The 16,654-nt window shown below is 46.9% G+C and overlaps 2 protein-coding genes across 8 annotated transcripts in view; one reads left to right on the top strand and one right to left on the bottom strand.

Moving 5' to 3' along the window:
- Positions 1 to 7,037, bottom strand: part of LOC119647732 (formin-binding protein 1-like) — a 246,959-nt gene extending 239,922 nt beyond the window's left edge. For all 6 annotated transcript variants that reach the window (XM_038048833.1, XM_038048837.1, XM_038048839.1 and 3 more), the window contains exon 1: positions 6,416 to 7,037. In XM_038048833.1, coding sequence (XP_037904761.1) covers positions 6,416 to 6,439 — 24 coding nt within the window. In that variant the 5' untranslated portion in view covers positions 6,440 to 7,037. The remainder of the gene's footprint in view (positions 1 to 6,415) is intronic.
- Positions 7,038 to 7,358: 321 nt separating this feature from the next.
- LOC119648225 (methyltransferase-like protein) lies at positions 7,359 to 14,964 on the top strand. 2 transcript variants are annotated; one of them, XM_038049843.1, is made up of 2 exons: positions 7,359 to 7,503; positions 14,035 to 14,964. In XM_038049843.1, exons 1-2 carry the CDS (start codon positions 7,406 to 7,408, stop codon positions 14,894 to 14,896), a joined length of 960 nt encoding a protein of 319 aa, XP_037905771.1. In that variant the 5' UTR covers positions 7,359 to 7,405; the 3' UTR covers positions 14,897 to 14,964. The 2 variants fall into 2 exon arrangements, with proteins under 2 accessions (XP_037905771.1, XP_037905769.1); XM_038049841.1 differs by having other exon boundaries at positions 7,374 to 7,654.
- The last annotated feature ends 1,690 nt before the right edge of the window (positions 14,965 to 16,654 follow it).

The raw sequence follows: 16,654 nt of genomic DNA, 5'->3' as shown, positions 1-16,654 counted from the left end.
AAGTGCTTTTTCCACCTTTTCAGCTGCTCATCATAGTGGGCGAAACTCTACCGTTAATATCCCTCACAGGACCACCGAAAGAATTACAACAACCTGAAAGGTTTTTCACGATATACGGTAGCGAAGTCGTTATCATTTGCGGTAGGTGCTGCTTCCCCCACTAAAGTCATGGTGGAATTCATTTTATCACGTCGTACACTATGCTTTTCTTCTAGGGTTACGATGTTGTAACGTTCTTTTAGGAAGTGGCAGATAACTTCATCTGATACGAAGGCACTTTCGATGACGGCCCAATGATCTTCAATATTCTCCGATGATTTGTTTAGAGTTTGTGCCATTTGCGCAACCAGAAAGTTTCCTGCGCACTAGCAACATTCAAGCCTAGGTAAATGGCCATCACATGGTCCTATTGATATAGCCAACCCAAGCCAATTATAAGCAGCTAAAAGGAACCACGATGGGAAACTTCCTTTTCCGTTCATCAGCGACCTTCTTCAAGGCCAAACTGGAAATGAAATTAACTTCGGCCGGTCTGATGCGAAGATTTTGGAAGAACTATGTAAATGACATCCAGATATCGAATTTACGCTTTAAGATTTGGAAAAAGAAGAGCAATTACCATTTTTAGACCTATTATGAGGAAACAGAATATATTAACCCTGAAGATCTACAGGAACCAGACGAATACCGAAAGAGGCATTCCCAGCAGTTGGGGCCACACTCATCAGCAAAAAGTCAGTGCTAACTCTTACCATATCCTCCAAAGGTGATGGTGGAAGGGACCAGACAACGGATATATCGACCAGACCATCTGCAGGTTGATCAACAAACGGAAGGATGAATCTTGAACGACAAACCCCAAAAAGAAGAATAGCTCCGCAATTTAACCAAATCAACTTTTGGTTAAAGCGAAAGCTAGGAAAACATGGTCTCGACTTCGTCTTCAATAGTAGGAATTCTTCTGAGATCAACCAAGGACTTGCCCGAACAAATGGCCAAATTTGAGATATACATAATTTCGCCTCGAAAAGCAGGAGGAGGATTCAATTATCCACCGGATAAGTAAGGTAAGAAACAGGAATAACACGGGTTTAGACTTCTTTTCTCATTCGAACCCTAGCACTGAGAAAGGTGACAATTATAATAGTTCCCGAAATATGCATATTGGCAAAGAGTAAAAAAAATAGTAAAACAAAAGAAAATGTTTTCGGATATTTATTTAAAACATCCTTCTCCACTATTTCGAGAATCCACTTTGTTGAGGGATGCCCTCCAGAGCACCATCTAGAATGCTCAGGTTATATCACCGGAATTCTCGCTCAAATTGTAGAAAGCGACCACTCTGGGAGCCCTCGACATCGTTACCGGCATTCCAGCAATCAATTATTAGTCTTTTTCGTAGTTGTCAGATCAGTCCTATCCGAGGCATTGTTGATGTTTCGGTGACAAGGTGGTTTCGAAATTTGCAAGCTGCTATCCCACAAATTTGTATTCCTTTTAGTTGCCTATTAGGACAAGGAGGAAGAATTTCGACGGGTAATTGGAGACTAACTCAATGAGTTAGGAATGATCTAATCATCCATGCATACTCAGGAAAAGAGTGAAAGATAAAATCCGTTCAGATAAAATCGTGAGAATGAACGCGGAGCCGGGCCCTGAAACAAGAGATACTGACAGAACACAGCTAAATAGAAGATATTTCAACAGTATTTTCAAGGAATAGATGGAAGATTCATTCCAAACAACATAGACTTGCATTCTTTCTGCGCGCACACATTTCCTTCCTAGTACAGATCACAGAACAGTGCAGAAGTGCAATACGCCGAGTAGCTCACCAGTTCTTACGGAAGAAAGGAAACCTGACCAATGAAAACTATACGCCTTCCTTACATTATAGTAAAAAAACATTGAAATGCCTGCTAGGTGTATCGCCCCGCAGGTACTGATCAAATCGTCCCAGATAGAGACCTATGTGAATGATATAGCATCTTGACACGATAGAAAGGGAGTGCAAAGATAGCCATGGCGAAGTTGACTGGTATCTGGCATTCAGTCACGATACAAATTCCTCTACAACCCATGAGATTAGGAGCTCGACCTCCCGCTAACGACGGCCTAGCACTCTTACCACTAAACCATCCGAACAATCCTCCCACTCCGTAAGCACTCCTTAATTATGAGAGTAATGCCGGTCTATTCTGAGTGTAGGGCCAATGAAATAAAACAATTATGGTGTAAGATATTAAATTGATTCTATTTCTCTGCTAAAGCTATATTCATGTCATTGCGCATAAAATACGGTATCATTCAAATGGGCACCACGCTTCCCTAGCAGTGCTTCAAGCGATCGGTCCAATTTGTAGTAACTCAGTCCAATATGCTTGGTATTATTCCGGCAATAGGTTGCCCTCGAGCTCGTCCAATACAGTTGGTTTGCTAGCGTAGACTAAGGACCTGACATAACCTCAAAAAAATAATCGAAGGGTATCAAGTTTCATAGCCTAATTGATGAAATTCGCCAGTCACCAAATTTTTCCTTCACAGCATCAATCATTCTTTCGTATGTAGCGCTGTGTTATTGGGACCTCAACTCGAATATTTCTAGGACTACTTATGCTAACGGTGTCACTTTTCTCATTTCGAACCAAACTGTCAATCTTGGTGGATACATCCATGCTTGGTTGAAAACGTGTTGATCACTCCGCCGAGCCAAAAATGTTCCTCGACGGAGAAGACGACTGTTTGGCTAAAATCAAAATATGCGTTCCAGTATCCAATTAAAAACTCATAGCGTTGCCTATGGACGCCTGGCTTTAATTCTTCCGTCATAGTATAAAGAGGTAGCCTCAAATTCAACCGCAAAATAGGCCAAATCAGTTGATGTCACATTGTTCATGCACAGAGCCTGCCATAAGGGCAGTAACTGACCGATGCCGTACGAGCAATCAAATCGACCACTTCGGCGGCAGATTTGCTGAGTAACGCTCGTGAGAATATCGATGAGCATGCATGCTCTTCTTTTCGGTTTCTGCACATTGGCCACGTCCCGTAGGGCGGTCATAAGATCTGGCTGACTGCGGAATCGTGAAAACGCATCAATGAATGGAAAGGATTGAAGGCTCTACTGACCGCTGCCAGTGATGGCAGGCGTAAAACGCTTGAATTATCGATACCGAGTGAAATCCCAAGAAGTTCAGCGTAGTGTATACCGCGACAAGAGAGAATTAACTATTGGTCAGGGAAGTGGGAGATGCCGCAGATCGCAATGATTTGAGAACTGTATACCGCATCACGAAAGAGCTTGCCTGTGGTCGTAAATCTTTCGATGGTCCTATGAAGGACGTCAATGGTCGACGATGATGAATAACTGAGGAGGCGGAAAGAACACTTCACCGGGGTCCTTAACCGAATTACATCCGATGAGCTTCCTCCTCTTGTGGATAAAATGGCTAGTCCCAGATACGGACTGCTCCTCCAAGCAGAAGAGGAATCATTTTGGTCATCAATACATTCAAACGGAGTAAAGCCGCTGGGTTTGACGGTTTCCTCGCAGAGTTATTTATTGCTGCACCTGCAGTTACTGCAAATCTGCTGCTTCCACTTGTACGTAAGGGAGAAGGGAATGATCGTTAAGATTCCAAAAAAAGAGCACACGTTTTGAGTTTGACAATTCAACGGGTATCTGCTGGCTCCCTGGCGTCGCAAATTATGATAGCTGCAATAATCCTGGAACGCATCAAAGAACATTTCCAAAGCTTGGTTGACAGAAAGAAGCATGGTTTCCGTTTCAGATCCTCCTGAATTGACCACATCAACACACTACGAATCATTTTGGAACAGTGCGCGGAATATAGATCTTCGCTGCGCCTGCTCTTCACCGATTTCGATGGCTTGAACAGGGAGAGCATCTGGAGTGCTCTACGTGGGAAGGGCATTTCGGAGAAACTCATAACTATTATCAGAGCGACATATGATGGCGCAAAATGTCAAAATCTCAGAGGATTTTGAGGTCCAAAAAGTGGGTCCGCCAGGATTGCATCCTTTTACCGATGTTATTTCTGGTTGTCATCGATAACGTTCTTCATGTTTTGTCGGAAGGTCGTGGAGCAATTCAGATGATAATGACATCTTTCCTCAAACACCTTGACTAAGTTGATGACATCTATTTGCCCTTTCACGGAGTTATGGATCTTGACCAAATGGCTGTGGCCAAGGTTCTCAGTCTGACGGATCATCGCACTCTCCCTATCTGTATTGATGGGCAGAGCATCAAAGGCGTCGATTTTTATATAACCGAACTCGATGTTGCTCAACGCATTAATAATGCTAGAACCACTTTCGCTTTCGTCAAAATCTATCTGCATCGTATCATCGGAGTATGCTAGCCTGACACTGGCTGAAACCAACAACTTGGAGGACGTACAGGTTTGGCACTCGTATGCGATGTGATAGGAAGATGGAAGTGGCAGTGGATAGGTCACACATTAAGGAGGAGCGGCAGTTGCAGTGCGGGCTATGCCATGCTGTGAAATTCACTCTCCCAAGATGACCGGCGAGTGGGTCGTCCCAAGGGCACTTGGCATAGAATAGTAGAGGACGAGTACGACCATCTCGGGAAGTCGTGAGGGGAACTGACGCGCATTTTAGGTGTGGTTGACGCTATACTCCACCTAGGGGTGAAGGTAATCATATAGGTAGGCTTCAGTGGTTCGTCTGAGGAACCCAATTGGGGTTGTGTTGCGCTGTTTTGATGACACAAGCTCCTAAGGCCGTAACGGCTGTGGGAAAGGTTACAGAACCAGAATGTGATGGAGTCAGATCTTCAGAACCAGCCCGTAGCATTCATTTGAGGTCCCCAAATATTGTTGACCTGGTGTACGTGGCCTTCGGACTTCCCAACCATAACTTTTCTATCCCAAAAGCTAAAGATCTCCTCAAAATGTTCCCTGGCAATGGAGATATGAACGGCCATTATTCAGGACATGTGTCCCGCGATGATATCGATGATGCTTTTGGTTGAAACCCATGAGCTCAATCTTTGAATAAATCTAAAGTGAATTCTTCCAGTCACGAATCAGATGAGTCACTGCCCACCAAGGTTTCTCCACTGCACTAACCTATTCCGCTCAAACTGGCAGCTAATTCCGAGGAAATTACTTTGAATCGAATGATAAATGAATTCCGCTTTATCTCTCGATAGTTCTCCTCTCCATCGCCAGCTCGAGTGCAATTTATTTCAGCTTCCCGACAAAGTACTCAATGCTGCAAGTATCAATCACCTTTGTCTGTGATGCATTTCCTCTCGAGTAGACTCCGCGATAAATCCCCAACGAATTGAATCTCGGCCTCATTGGCACGGATTGCACTCACGACAGGCGTCTGAGTCACGGGCAGGCGACTCGCAGGTGTTCCAGCTTCCAATTTTAGTCGCCAAGAGAGTGGTATCTGTTCAAGGTTAAATCCCGCAGATTCCAAAGGCTCCAAGTTCCGCTGGCAAAGCTGCTGCCCGGCGAAAAGTGGGCTCCTGTCCACCAACAACCCAATTGTGTGCATCGACATTTGTGGCGCTGATACCTTGGAACCCGGCCAATCGCCTGCCGAAACATTCCAACAAATTCGCTTTTCCACTTGAAGGATTTTCAATTAAATTTCGCGAGGGAAAGCCACGAGCGACCGGAGCAGGTCCAAGAGTCATTGAGGAGCAAAACTATTGAAATTTCTACGAAAATCTCCACTGGTCCGAGGTCGAGTTTGGATGCCGACAAATTGGCAACATTCGATGGAGCCAGCAGCAGCAGCCCAGGCGCTGCAAGAAGCCGAGTCTTGGGAGATGGCAAGCAGCAACCGTAAAGGCGGCGGGCATCCAAGTGCGCAAAACACACATGCGAATCTCGAGAGCTACCCAGTCGGAACAGCACACCAACCCGCAGCATCGCCGTATATGTGCACGGCGCGATAGTCCAGTTCGCATCCAGGTGGAGCGAGCGGGAAGGCGCGATGGGCGGAATGCAGGTGAACGATTAAGACGGCACCAGCCGTCCGCGGGTACACAAAACACCTGGAAGGCTGCTGGCCGACCGCATTCTTCTCGACCTGATCGAATTCTATCTGAAAGAACGTTCCGTAATGGCACGGGGCGGCCAAACAAACGAGTGCAGGTGCCCCGGCCCAGGTGCGAGCCGACCTGTTTCGGCAAAGCGAACCCGGACCGGATTAACAACAGGATATCGCGGAACACCCCCGCGAGCCGCCAACGGCAGCCCGACCAGCTCCTTCCAAGGCAGCTTGTCCGCTAACCAGTTCTGCCGCTGGAGCGGTGTTCGTGCTCCAACGGCTCTTCAACTCGCCAAAACCAGAAATGACGAATCCAACGGCTCGGAAGCAGCTCCTGCCCTCGAAAATCGGCACAACTTACCCAAAGTTCGGTTCCCCAGCTCATCTTGAAGCCGTTCTCGCTCGTATCCGCGGCGCCGTTCAATTATCACAAACAAGACGAAATCCAAGGTAAAATGCAGGTAATCCAAGGCAGTGGAGTTTGGAGAATGCAAGCGCACGTTGACCACGGACGACACTCACGAATTTCACCGTTTCTCGGCCCGCTCACTCGGATTCTATGCAAACACTCGAAACCGCACCAGCTACGCCACAATCCCGACCACTAGAGCACTTTCTGCCAGAAATGCAACATTTCAAAAATTACTCAACTCATGCACGCAGGAAAAACGCTTGTCGACACATTTTCAATTGGATTCCACCTCTCGCTCTGTTTTCCACCTGGGAAATTCTAATGCACTATCGCGATCCGCCAACACTTTTCCACGGAAACGTTGAGACCTCGGAAGCGATCCTTCCGCCCTGCGACGACCATTCACAATTCCCGGATGCAAGGGTGATGCGCAATCGAACGGTTTCAGTGCGTGAATTGTGCAAATTTGCTGGGTCGTTTGACAACAAACACACTTGGGAATTACTGGAAAGTTACACCGCCGTTGACTTGGAAAACACACGCACCTGCGACACACCAACCGTCCCTAAAACGTTCTCTCAGTCAACTAAAAATATGGCCGCTCCTTTCAAAAAAACTCAAATGAGATTCGATGTTTTGAACGGTTGCGATGTGGGGATTAGCGACTGACTTCATTGCGAATTTTTCCAATCAGTTGACGAGTAGATGTCACCATGCGTCCAATACGACTTTTCCATATTAAATCGCAAACAATGAATGAAATTGGATCTCGGAAGCGACATTTTCCCAGAAAGAGTAATTTCCTATTGAATTCCAGGTCGCATCCTACAGGATCCGAGAATCCTTCATGCACGTGCATATAAACGTCATTTCGACATCTGCTGTCAACGGGACATTTCTCCGCCGGGATACACACAGTCTAGAAAGTTTTGTGTCAACATGGACCCATTGGAGCAGTCGAGCAGCAGCGATAAACGGCCTCAATTCGGGAATCGGTTCCTTAAAGAGGACGACGATGTTTTTAAACACAACGCATGGTAGGATAATGTCACAATTGAAGTGTTTAGTTTCCATTAACGTGAAAGTGCGAAAGGGATTTTGCTACGAGCACACCCGCCATCGAAAGAAGCCACCGGGAGGAAGTCGGGTTTTGAAGAGGAATTCGGATATTTTTAGTTTCAATGCTTGGTAATTTGTTCTTTATCACATTCACGTTTCAGTGTCTCCATCTAGAAATGCTTAGGATCTTAGAAAGGCTCCGCCTCGAATATCTGCTCATGAATTCGACGCCAAAACAGGATTTTGCTGTGCTAAAACCTCTCCGTCGTCAGGGGTCTAACCTGGAACTGTTCGTCGTTGGCTAGCTCTCCCGCTCTTCCCCTAAGGATTGTGACGTCTCCGCGGTGCCCGAGTAACTTCTAACCCCCTAGCTGGCAGCGTACCTGCATTCTAGGTAGTAGCCTCGAGAAAACTCGGTGAAGACCGAACCGCGAATGACCGGTACACGTCGGGACGCACTGGGAGTCACCGGAGCCGTCGACAACTCTCTGTGTGATGTGAACGTAGCTCTGCCAAGGTGGGACGTGTATCAGGAGCCAGCCTCTTCCGGACCCTGGTCGGATAGTGTGCATTGAACCGGTGTTAGTAGGCCGCGTTGCCCCGAGCGAGCGCCGATTCGTCCGTGAATTCCCGGATCAGCTAAGCGTAGGTCAGGCCTCAGGGAACTGGGGTAGAGGCTGTGTCCCCGCGGGTACACCCATTCCTGACTATTGCGGCCCACTCCCTTACGCGGATGCGCTGGTAAATTTTCCATGGAGAATATACATCAATTTATAAAAAAAATCGACGAAACAACAGGGAAGGAGGAAGAGCTAAGTGCGTTTGGGCGCAGCACAAAAATGCGTCGTTTACCACAGCGATCAGTGAAAAAGGCAACGAGGGCTGACATACCCGATGTGACACCGTGGCGCCCAAATAAAGAGGAAATCTTATCAAGTGGCGCGACTGACCCTGCGGAGATGGCAACTCCAATACCTTATAGTGCCCCTGTTCCGAAAGAAAGCTCAGTCATAATCGCTACTTCTGATCCGATGGATTCGGACACAAACCGAGTGCAAGTGCAATTGGCAGTTCTAGCTAGAGCCGAAGAGGAGATACGCAGCAGTGGTGAAGCGTATGCAGTCGGCAACGTTCCTCCAGAGGAACGTCAGCAAAGGTATCAAAAACGGGCTGATGGAACTGGAGGAACTATTGGATCGCGTCTCCTTCTATAGGCGAAGGTGGAGAGCGGAAACAGCCGCACTCCCCGCTGAGAACGCGGCTTGCTTCAAACGGGCCGCAGATAGCCCACTGCAAAGCGAACTGGGGAAAAGCGGAAAGAGGACGAGATGCCTGAAGGGGACTTTATCGAAGTAGTTTCCAGGGGCCAAAAAAAGAAGGCGAAGAAGGAAAAAAGGAAACAACTGACTATACCGCCAGAGACACGTCTGTCCAAAGACAAGGAGGCTGTCAACCAAAAGCCAGGAGCAGAAAAGTCGAGGAAATTAAGAAGGACTAGACCGCCGGCAAGACATTTGCGGAAGTCCTTAGTGAAATGCGTTACAGGATGAAACCCGAAGACAACGGAGCAGAGGTGTTTTCCATACGGAAAACGACGAGTGACGGAGTTCTTGTCGAACTGGGCCCAAAAACGACTAAAAAGGATACGTTTTGCGGAGCGGTCAAGGGGTTATTGAGGGAGAATGCTCTTGTTTCCAGCCTAAAGCCCATGTGCTCTCTAGAAATTCGGGATCTTGACTGCCTCACAGAAAAGGTCGAAGTGGAGGAGGCGATAAAGCGTGAATGTCCAGAGGTAACCAATGCCCGGGTAGGTATCACCTCTGTAAATGCGTAAGGCCAAAAACTCGCCGTGGTGGAAGTCCCAGAGCAATATGCTTGAAAACGCCTTAGCAGCGGGAGAATTAAAGTTGGATGGGTGGTATGCAGGGCGCGAATGTGGATAGTCCCCACCAAGTGTCTGGACTATGGGTACACGTCGGCAGCTTGCAAAGGACCGGACAGGAGGACAGCATGCCGGAAATGCAGCCAAGTGGGTCATCAAGCGAAGACCTGTAGTGAAACCAAGGGTTACGTTTTTTGCAGGGATCGTGGCGCGTCTGGTGAGAGCATCGCACACACACTGGGAGCTCGGGACGGTGTCCAATTTTCAGGGCAGGCAGGGGGCAGGGGAATTGGAAAGGGCTAGGGTGCAAACGGCATGATCCACATTTTACAAATTAACATGCACTGGAGTGCAACCGCTCACAGTTCGCTGCAGAAGTAAATGCGGATCTACTGCTAATTAGCGAGTAATACCGAAACAAGGACCCGTCCTCATGGCATCTCGACTTATCGGGCACCGCAGGCATCTGGGTTCGGGACAACGTTTGACTTCGTGTTCTTGTCGAAGGCCGGGTTTGTCTGGATACAGTGTTTAGAAATAACGGCATCATCGGTGGACGGGTGGCGAGTCCGAGAAGACTTCTCGGCAAGTGATCACCAGTACATCGCGTTAGAAGTGGTTGAAGCTACTTGACAGCGAGCACCAACCCGACGTTCCCCCTGAGTGTGGAATGTCGAGAGGGTGAACATCGGGAAATTCGTCGAAGCTTCTGACACAGCTGACACCGTCGTAAATTCAGTGATGAACCTGATAATCGGAAAATCGGGTCTCTGCGGATGCCCTGCATACTAAGTACCGACCAGATGGACCAGGACCAGATGGACCGCATTGTGCGGACATTGTTCCCCATACATCCTGTACGGGTTGATGTCAATAGCGCTCGAAGAAGCGGTTCTCACTAAGAAAAACAAGAAGGCGCCAGGTCCTGATGACATCCCGGCGGAAGTTTACAAACTGGTGTTCCGCCAAGGGCCAGAATTGCTGCTGGAGGCGTTCAACGCTTGCTTGAAGGAGGGAATTTTTCCTTGTCGCTGGAAAGTGGCTAGACTCGCGCTGATCAGCAAGGGTAAAGGAAACCCGGAGCTCCCGTCTGTTTACCGACCACCGTATATGCTTGACATGAGCCGAAGCACACAGCCGCCGATCTCGACGGATAATGCCCCTCATAACGCTTGATGTCAGAAATGCCTTCAATTCCTGAAGATGGAGATATGCTAGGCGCATTAGAAAACTCATTTCACGTGCGAAGCTATCTTTTGTGGATATTGAGGGATTATCTGAAAGACCGCTCCCTGCTCTATGAGACGCTAGAGGGCGCTAGAGGGATCCATCGTAGGGCCGGACCTCTGGAACGCTTCCTATGATAGTCTGCTGACGCTCGATATGCCCGAAGAGTCGCACCTGGTCGGTTATACAGACGACGTTGGGGCACTTGTTGCCGGACACTGTTGAACAGGCGCAAAGTAGACTTAGCATATTGATGCGACGGGTAAGCGGATGGATGACTGCTCACGGTTTCAGCCAGGCGCCATAAAACCGAAGTAGTCTTCTAGATCAGAAGGAGAATCCCGACCCTGCGTCCCATATCGATCGGCGAGTTGACTGTAGAGTCAAAGCCAGCGATTAAATACCTTGGTTCAATGCTCGACTCGAAGATGAGTTTCTTCGGTTGTGATCGCGGGAGTAATCCCCGTTGCCCTCCTTGCCAAGGAGCGCATTCGCAAAGCTATCGCCGTAAGGGCGATAACTTAAGAGAGGTGGTTGCCCGTGAAGAAGGCCAACGCACCATTACCGAGTGGCAACTTTCTTGGCAAAATGAGTCAAGGGGCAGATGGACTGGGCGGCTCATCGACAATTTAGACCCGTGGTTGAGCCGAGCGCACGGTGAGATTGATTACTTCCTTACCCAACTGTGGTTATGGAGTTTTTTTTTTCTCTTACGAGAGGTAGGACGGCTTTCGTCAGCAGCTTTATGCAGACACAGGCGAACTCTCTCCAGACAACATTGTCATAGAGATGCTGAAGAGCGCTGGCAGCTGGAATGATATTGTGCATTATGTTCGGGCTCTTTTTATTGCGAAGAAGATTGAACTCGACCGGCGGAGGGATCGGACGGTAAGGGGTTCCCTGAACTGACAGCTCGCTTCCTCCCCTTCCGTTGGTGAAAGGGATTCCCTGACTTGAAGGCTCCCAAAGCCTGAATGTAGACAAAGCCATCCCCTTGGTCTTTAACGGGAGCCCTATGTCGGGTGTCGTCCCGAACCCAAATGACAGCGGTACCTGATAATGTTCACTAATGAGCACTAGATTAGTTTTGATTTCCACAGCGAACTGCGCTAATATCTGATGAACGGTTGAATTCCGATGCATATTGATCTGTACGATGCAGAACATGCTCCTCTGAAGATCGGATCCTTCCTCGCGCCCAAAGCGCCGCTCTTACCAGAGGTGTCGTGGTCCCTGAAGAGAACGCAACTCTTCTTTTCGTTGCAGATATTCGCTTTATGACACCGCATCTTCGGTACACTGCCCTCCTGCAGTCCTCCCTCCTCTCGTCAAGTTGCGGATGTATTGCCCATAACCTAAGCATCTATAACGCTTAGTGGGAACTGCCTGAATTCTATTCCACATACTACTCCACTAATTTTGATTTTCCCGCTGTTAAGAAGTTTCCTGACGTATTGCTCGGTAACTGTCGCCACAACCTTCATCTGGCCCCGAAAATTCGCGAGCGATACCAATCTGAACATCGGTTACCTCGGAAAATTTATGCTTGATTTTTGTGAGTTCTAGGGTAGGAACCAGAGTCTTCTCTCCCAAGAGCTCCTTTACTGTCTCACAGAACGTACCTTGATTATCTTCAGAACTAATTCGACCTTCCGTCGGCTTAATAGGCTGACTATCTAGTTCTTCTGCGCCTCCCCGCCTTTTCTTTTGGCATTCCATCATTCGTGTCGCCTTGTCTTTAAGCAGACAGTCTTCTTGTCCTCCTTCGCCTTCTTCTTTTCCCTCCTGGAGACAACCTGGGTAAAGTCTTTTTTAGATCCGCTTCCCTGGTTTCGCCAATTTACTCTGCAATGGGCTATCTACAATCCGGACTATGGACTATCTACAATTTACTCTGCAATGGACTATCTGTGATCCGTTTGACACTTATGGTACTTTCAGGGGGGTGGCGGTGGGTGCTTCTTCAATCTACCCAGTTTCAGCGTTTTACTCTATATTTCTTTCCGGAACAGCAACATCGCAGGGAGGTTGCTGCTCCCAAACACAGCCAACTCTTTCTCGGTCCCTACTATCTCCTATCTTTTGTATTTTTTTGTCTCCATGCAAATTGTACCAGCCAATCGTGCACAACGGAGTGGGCCGCAATATTTCCTGAATCCTCAGGAAACTTTCTCAATTCCTAGCACATAGGTATTTGCTCGGACACCTCGAGGATGCACTCCTCCCATCGTAAATGGCTCGCGACCAAACAGAAAAACAAATTCTGGAGACCCACATTGGTGATAAACTGAAAAACTGTTTGCATAGTTCTTTTTTAGGATTGCGGGAATCCTAAATCCGCATCGACTTGCTAACGGACCAAACCGCTTGGGAAGCAACTTACTTCCTCTTTCGTGGTCCACAGACCCCTCTTTTTGGCTTAAAAATCCAATTCAAAAAAATTGGCAGAACACAAAAGGGGCAACACAAGGTCATTTTCTTTCATAATAGTGGTCACCTACATACGGCAAAACCGGTTCACGACATGTTGGAAGCACTCAGCTGGGAAGTTCTATCCAACGCGGCTTAAGTACCAGACTTAGCTCCTTCCGATTATCACTTGTCATCGGTGGATCACGTACTCACTGAACATCGCTTTGGCTCGTAGGAAGATGTGACTCGATGAATGGTTCGCAAGAAATGGGGAAGATTTTTACTGGCCTGGTATGACAAATGAACCGAAAGATGGGGAAGTGTGTAAAAAAAATCCGCACTTCATAGTTGTCCGCCTGATAGTGAAGTGCTGTCGGAGTCAATTGAGCTCTCCGATTGTTTCCTCACCTTCCCAACCGGTCTGATGCCATCGACTTTCCCTTTCAATATACTTTTGGGTATTTTCGGTGGTGCTTCCTTGGCAGGGAGATGGTCTTCTATCCTCCTCAGTAACCCTCAACAGACACACGCAAGCCGCTGTCGATGACTGAGCATGATTACAGACTCAAGTGCGACCAGTAGTCGAGCCGCTATTATGGCTTGGCACTCAGTGGAGGCAACCTTCAGGTTGGTGAGGAAGTGCCGAGACGCGCTAAGCAGATTGGGCGGCACATTCAAAATCAACCTCCTCTGGTTTCCCGGTCCTAGCAGCACAAAGGGAAATAAACAGTCCGACGAACTATTAAAATTAGCTGAAAGTGATTGACAAATTGGCCTGTAATACTATCTTCATCGAAAACAGGACGACTTATTGAGGAGCCGGTTTAAAAACAAATTTATTTCAGGTTGGCTACGTCTTATATTAGTTTGATAATCTATGATGTATCGTTTTTCGCTACATTTGGGTTCCCCTGTTCCTCTGTCTTGCTAAATTTGTTTTGAATTAAAAACCAATATCAACACTTATTTTATTTTTTCTTCTTTCCAGGGACAACGTAGAATGGGATGATGAACAAGAAGCAGCAGCTCGTGAAGCCGTATCGAAAAATTCATCAGTTACATTATCAGAGGACCAAGTAAACAAGTTCGAAAATGATGCTGATAAATTCTGGGACAGTTTCTACGACATCCACGAAAATCGATTCTTCAAAGATCGCCACTGGCTCTTTACAGAATTTCCGGAACTAGCTCCGGATGTTAAAGCTCCAGAGAGGGTTTACTCCGACAACACAACATCCGCACAAAAACCATCCACCCCACCACCCCCTCGTAGGATATTTGAACCGGGCTGTGGTGTCGGGAATACAATCCTCCCAATCCTGAAATACAGCCAAGATGCCAATCTCAAGGTGTATGGCTGTGACTTCTCAGCAAAAGCAATTGATATCCTGAAAGAACATGCAGATTTCGATTCGAAACGTTGTGAAGCGTTCGTTATGGATGCAACAAATCCCGTTTGGGATGTACCCTTCGAGGAGAATAGCATAGACATTATCGTGTTGATATTCGTTCTCTCGGCAATACATCCGGATAAAATGAAAACAGTTGCAGAGAATTGTTACAAGTACCTGAAACCCGGTGGATTAGTGCTTTTAAGGGATTATGGACGTTACGATTTGGCACAGCTCAGATTCAAATCGGGAAAATGCTTACAGGATAATTTTTATGTGCGAGGAGATGGTACACGTGTCTATTTCTTTACACAGGATGAACTCAAAGATTTGTTTGGAGGCGTTGGATTTCAAGAAGAACAGAATTTAGTGGATCGACGGTTGCAGGTTAATCGTGGGAGAATGTTGAAAATGTATCGGGTTTGGATACAAACTAAATTTAGGAAGCCAAATGTGTAAATGAATTTGTAATTTTCTAATGTCAATGTGTGTTAATGACACTAAGAATTTTATTAAAAATACGAATATTAAAGTGTAAATAATATAGATATTTACCGTTGCAAATAAAAGTAATTTCTTTTACAAAAATTACATCAACTTGTAACGGCGATGGTTTTATCACAAACTCCGTGGTACTTCCTGAGTTATTTTGTCAAAGTAGGTGTTCTCCTTTCATACCCATAAGAGTAAGTCATATATAGGCTGCAGTAGTCAGGCGTCAAGTTATAAATGGGAGCTTGACATGCTGTACATGAAAGCTAAGGTCGAGAAAACAACCCAAAAGGGAGTTATAGTCCAGTCATTAAAGCTGAAAATCGGGTGCGACCTCCGAATTTTTTCAGTCAAGACCGATTGACATGAAATTTAGGGTGGGAGTAGAAGGTGGCATTAGAAACAAAAGTTTTATAGTGTCAATGAGCGCCCACCGGAGACGAGCCACTACACTTTATATTATAGCGGCCATCCAGTAAACCGTCTGCACGGAGTAGGTTTCGTAGTTAGCCAAAAAATGAAACCTGCAGTCATCGGCTTCGACAACATAAGCGAAAGGCTATGCACTCTGTACTTGCGAGGCAAATTTAGAAATACTTATAAGCCTCATTAACGTTCACGTTCCTTCCCAGAGGAGACTGCAGAGTCGGAGAAGGGTACCTTCTACGAGGCAGTAGAACGAACCCTCGAAGCCTGTCCCAGATATGATACCAAAATCATACTTATATTCACAGCTGAGTCGACTGGTATCCGACGTCAAATTACGATACAAATTCCACTGCCACCAATGAGATTTGAACCGCGATCTTCCGTATGACAGCCTTGTGCTCTAACCACTCAGCTATCCAGATCCAGCTCTCATAGCTTACATCAAAATACGAATGATAACAGACGGGACCACTTTCAACCAAATTGACCACGTGTTGATCGAACGCCGCCACCTCTCAGTCTTGATGAATGTCAGAACATATAGGGGGGCGAATATAGACTCGGATCACTATCTCGTTGGCATGGCGCTCCGAGCTCCTCGAACAGCAATACCACCTAGAATCCCCTCTGACAATCAGGTGAGAGTGAACACTGAAGCCATCCACAACACAACCCTCCGCGACACCTATAAGAGGTAATAGAAATGAAGCATCAACAAATGATTTTCACGATCACCTGAAGAAAGTTATGACACGGCCACAAACATACTTGGCCCCAGTGGCGAGAAAAGTCCAAACGGCTGGGTCGATGATGAACGTAAGCTAGCAATGGAACGCAAGAATGCTGCATACCGAGTAATATTGCATTCTCAAAGAACGCGGGCACGCGCACAGATTTATCACGAACTCCGTCGAAGAAGCAACTTCACGAAACAAGGATGCTTGGGAGAACTAACAGGTCTGTGAACTCGAAAAGTACAGTGAGCAACCGCAGCAGGCGCGCAAGTTTCACCAACAAGTCAGCAGGATGAAGCCTCATACCCCTCAATGCTCATTCTGCCGTGATAAAGAGGGAAATCTGATTTCCCACAGACTGGGCATATTGGAGCGATGGGTTGAGTATTTTGATGAACAGCCCAACAACCAAACTAACAACTAGCTGGAGGCCCCGCCAACTGAAGACGATGGACAAATGTTGCCACCACCAAGTACAGAAGAAACAATCCGTGCAATTCATCGGCTTAATAATCATAAGTCGCCAGGAGCCGATGGAATAACAACCCAATTGGTTAAATAT

The sequence above is a fragment of the Hermetia illucens genome, chromosome 2 (assembly GCF_905115235.1).
Source record: "Hermetia illucens chromosome 2, iHerIll2.2.curated.20191125, whole genome shotgun sequence".
NCBI classification, from domain to species: domain Eukaryota; kingdom Metazoa; phylum Arthropoda; class Insecta; order Diptera; family Stratiomyidae; genus Hermetia; species Hermetia illucens.
The sequence above is the reverse complement of the archived record's forward strand: the minus strand, read 5'-3'. Positions and strand labels throughout refer to the sequence as shown.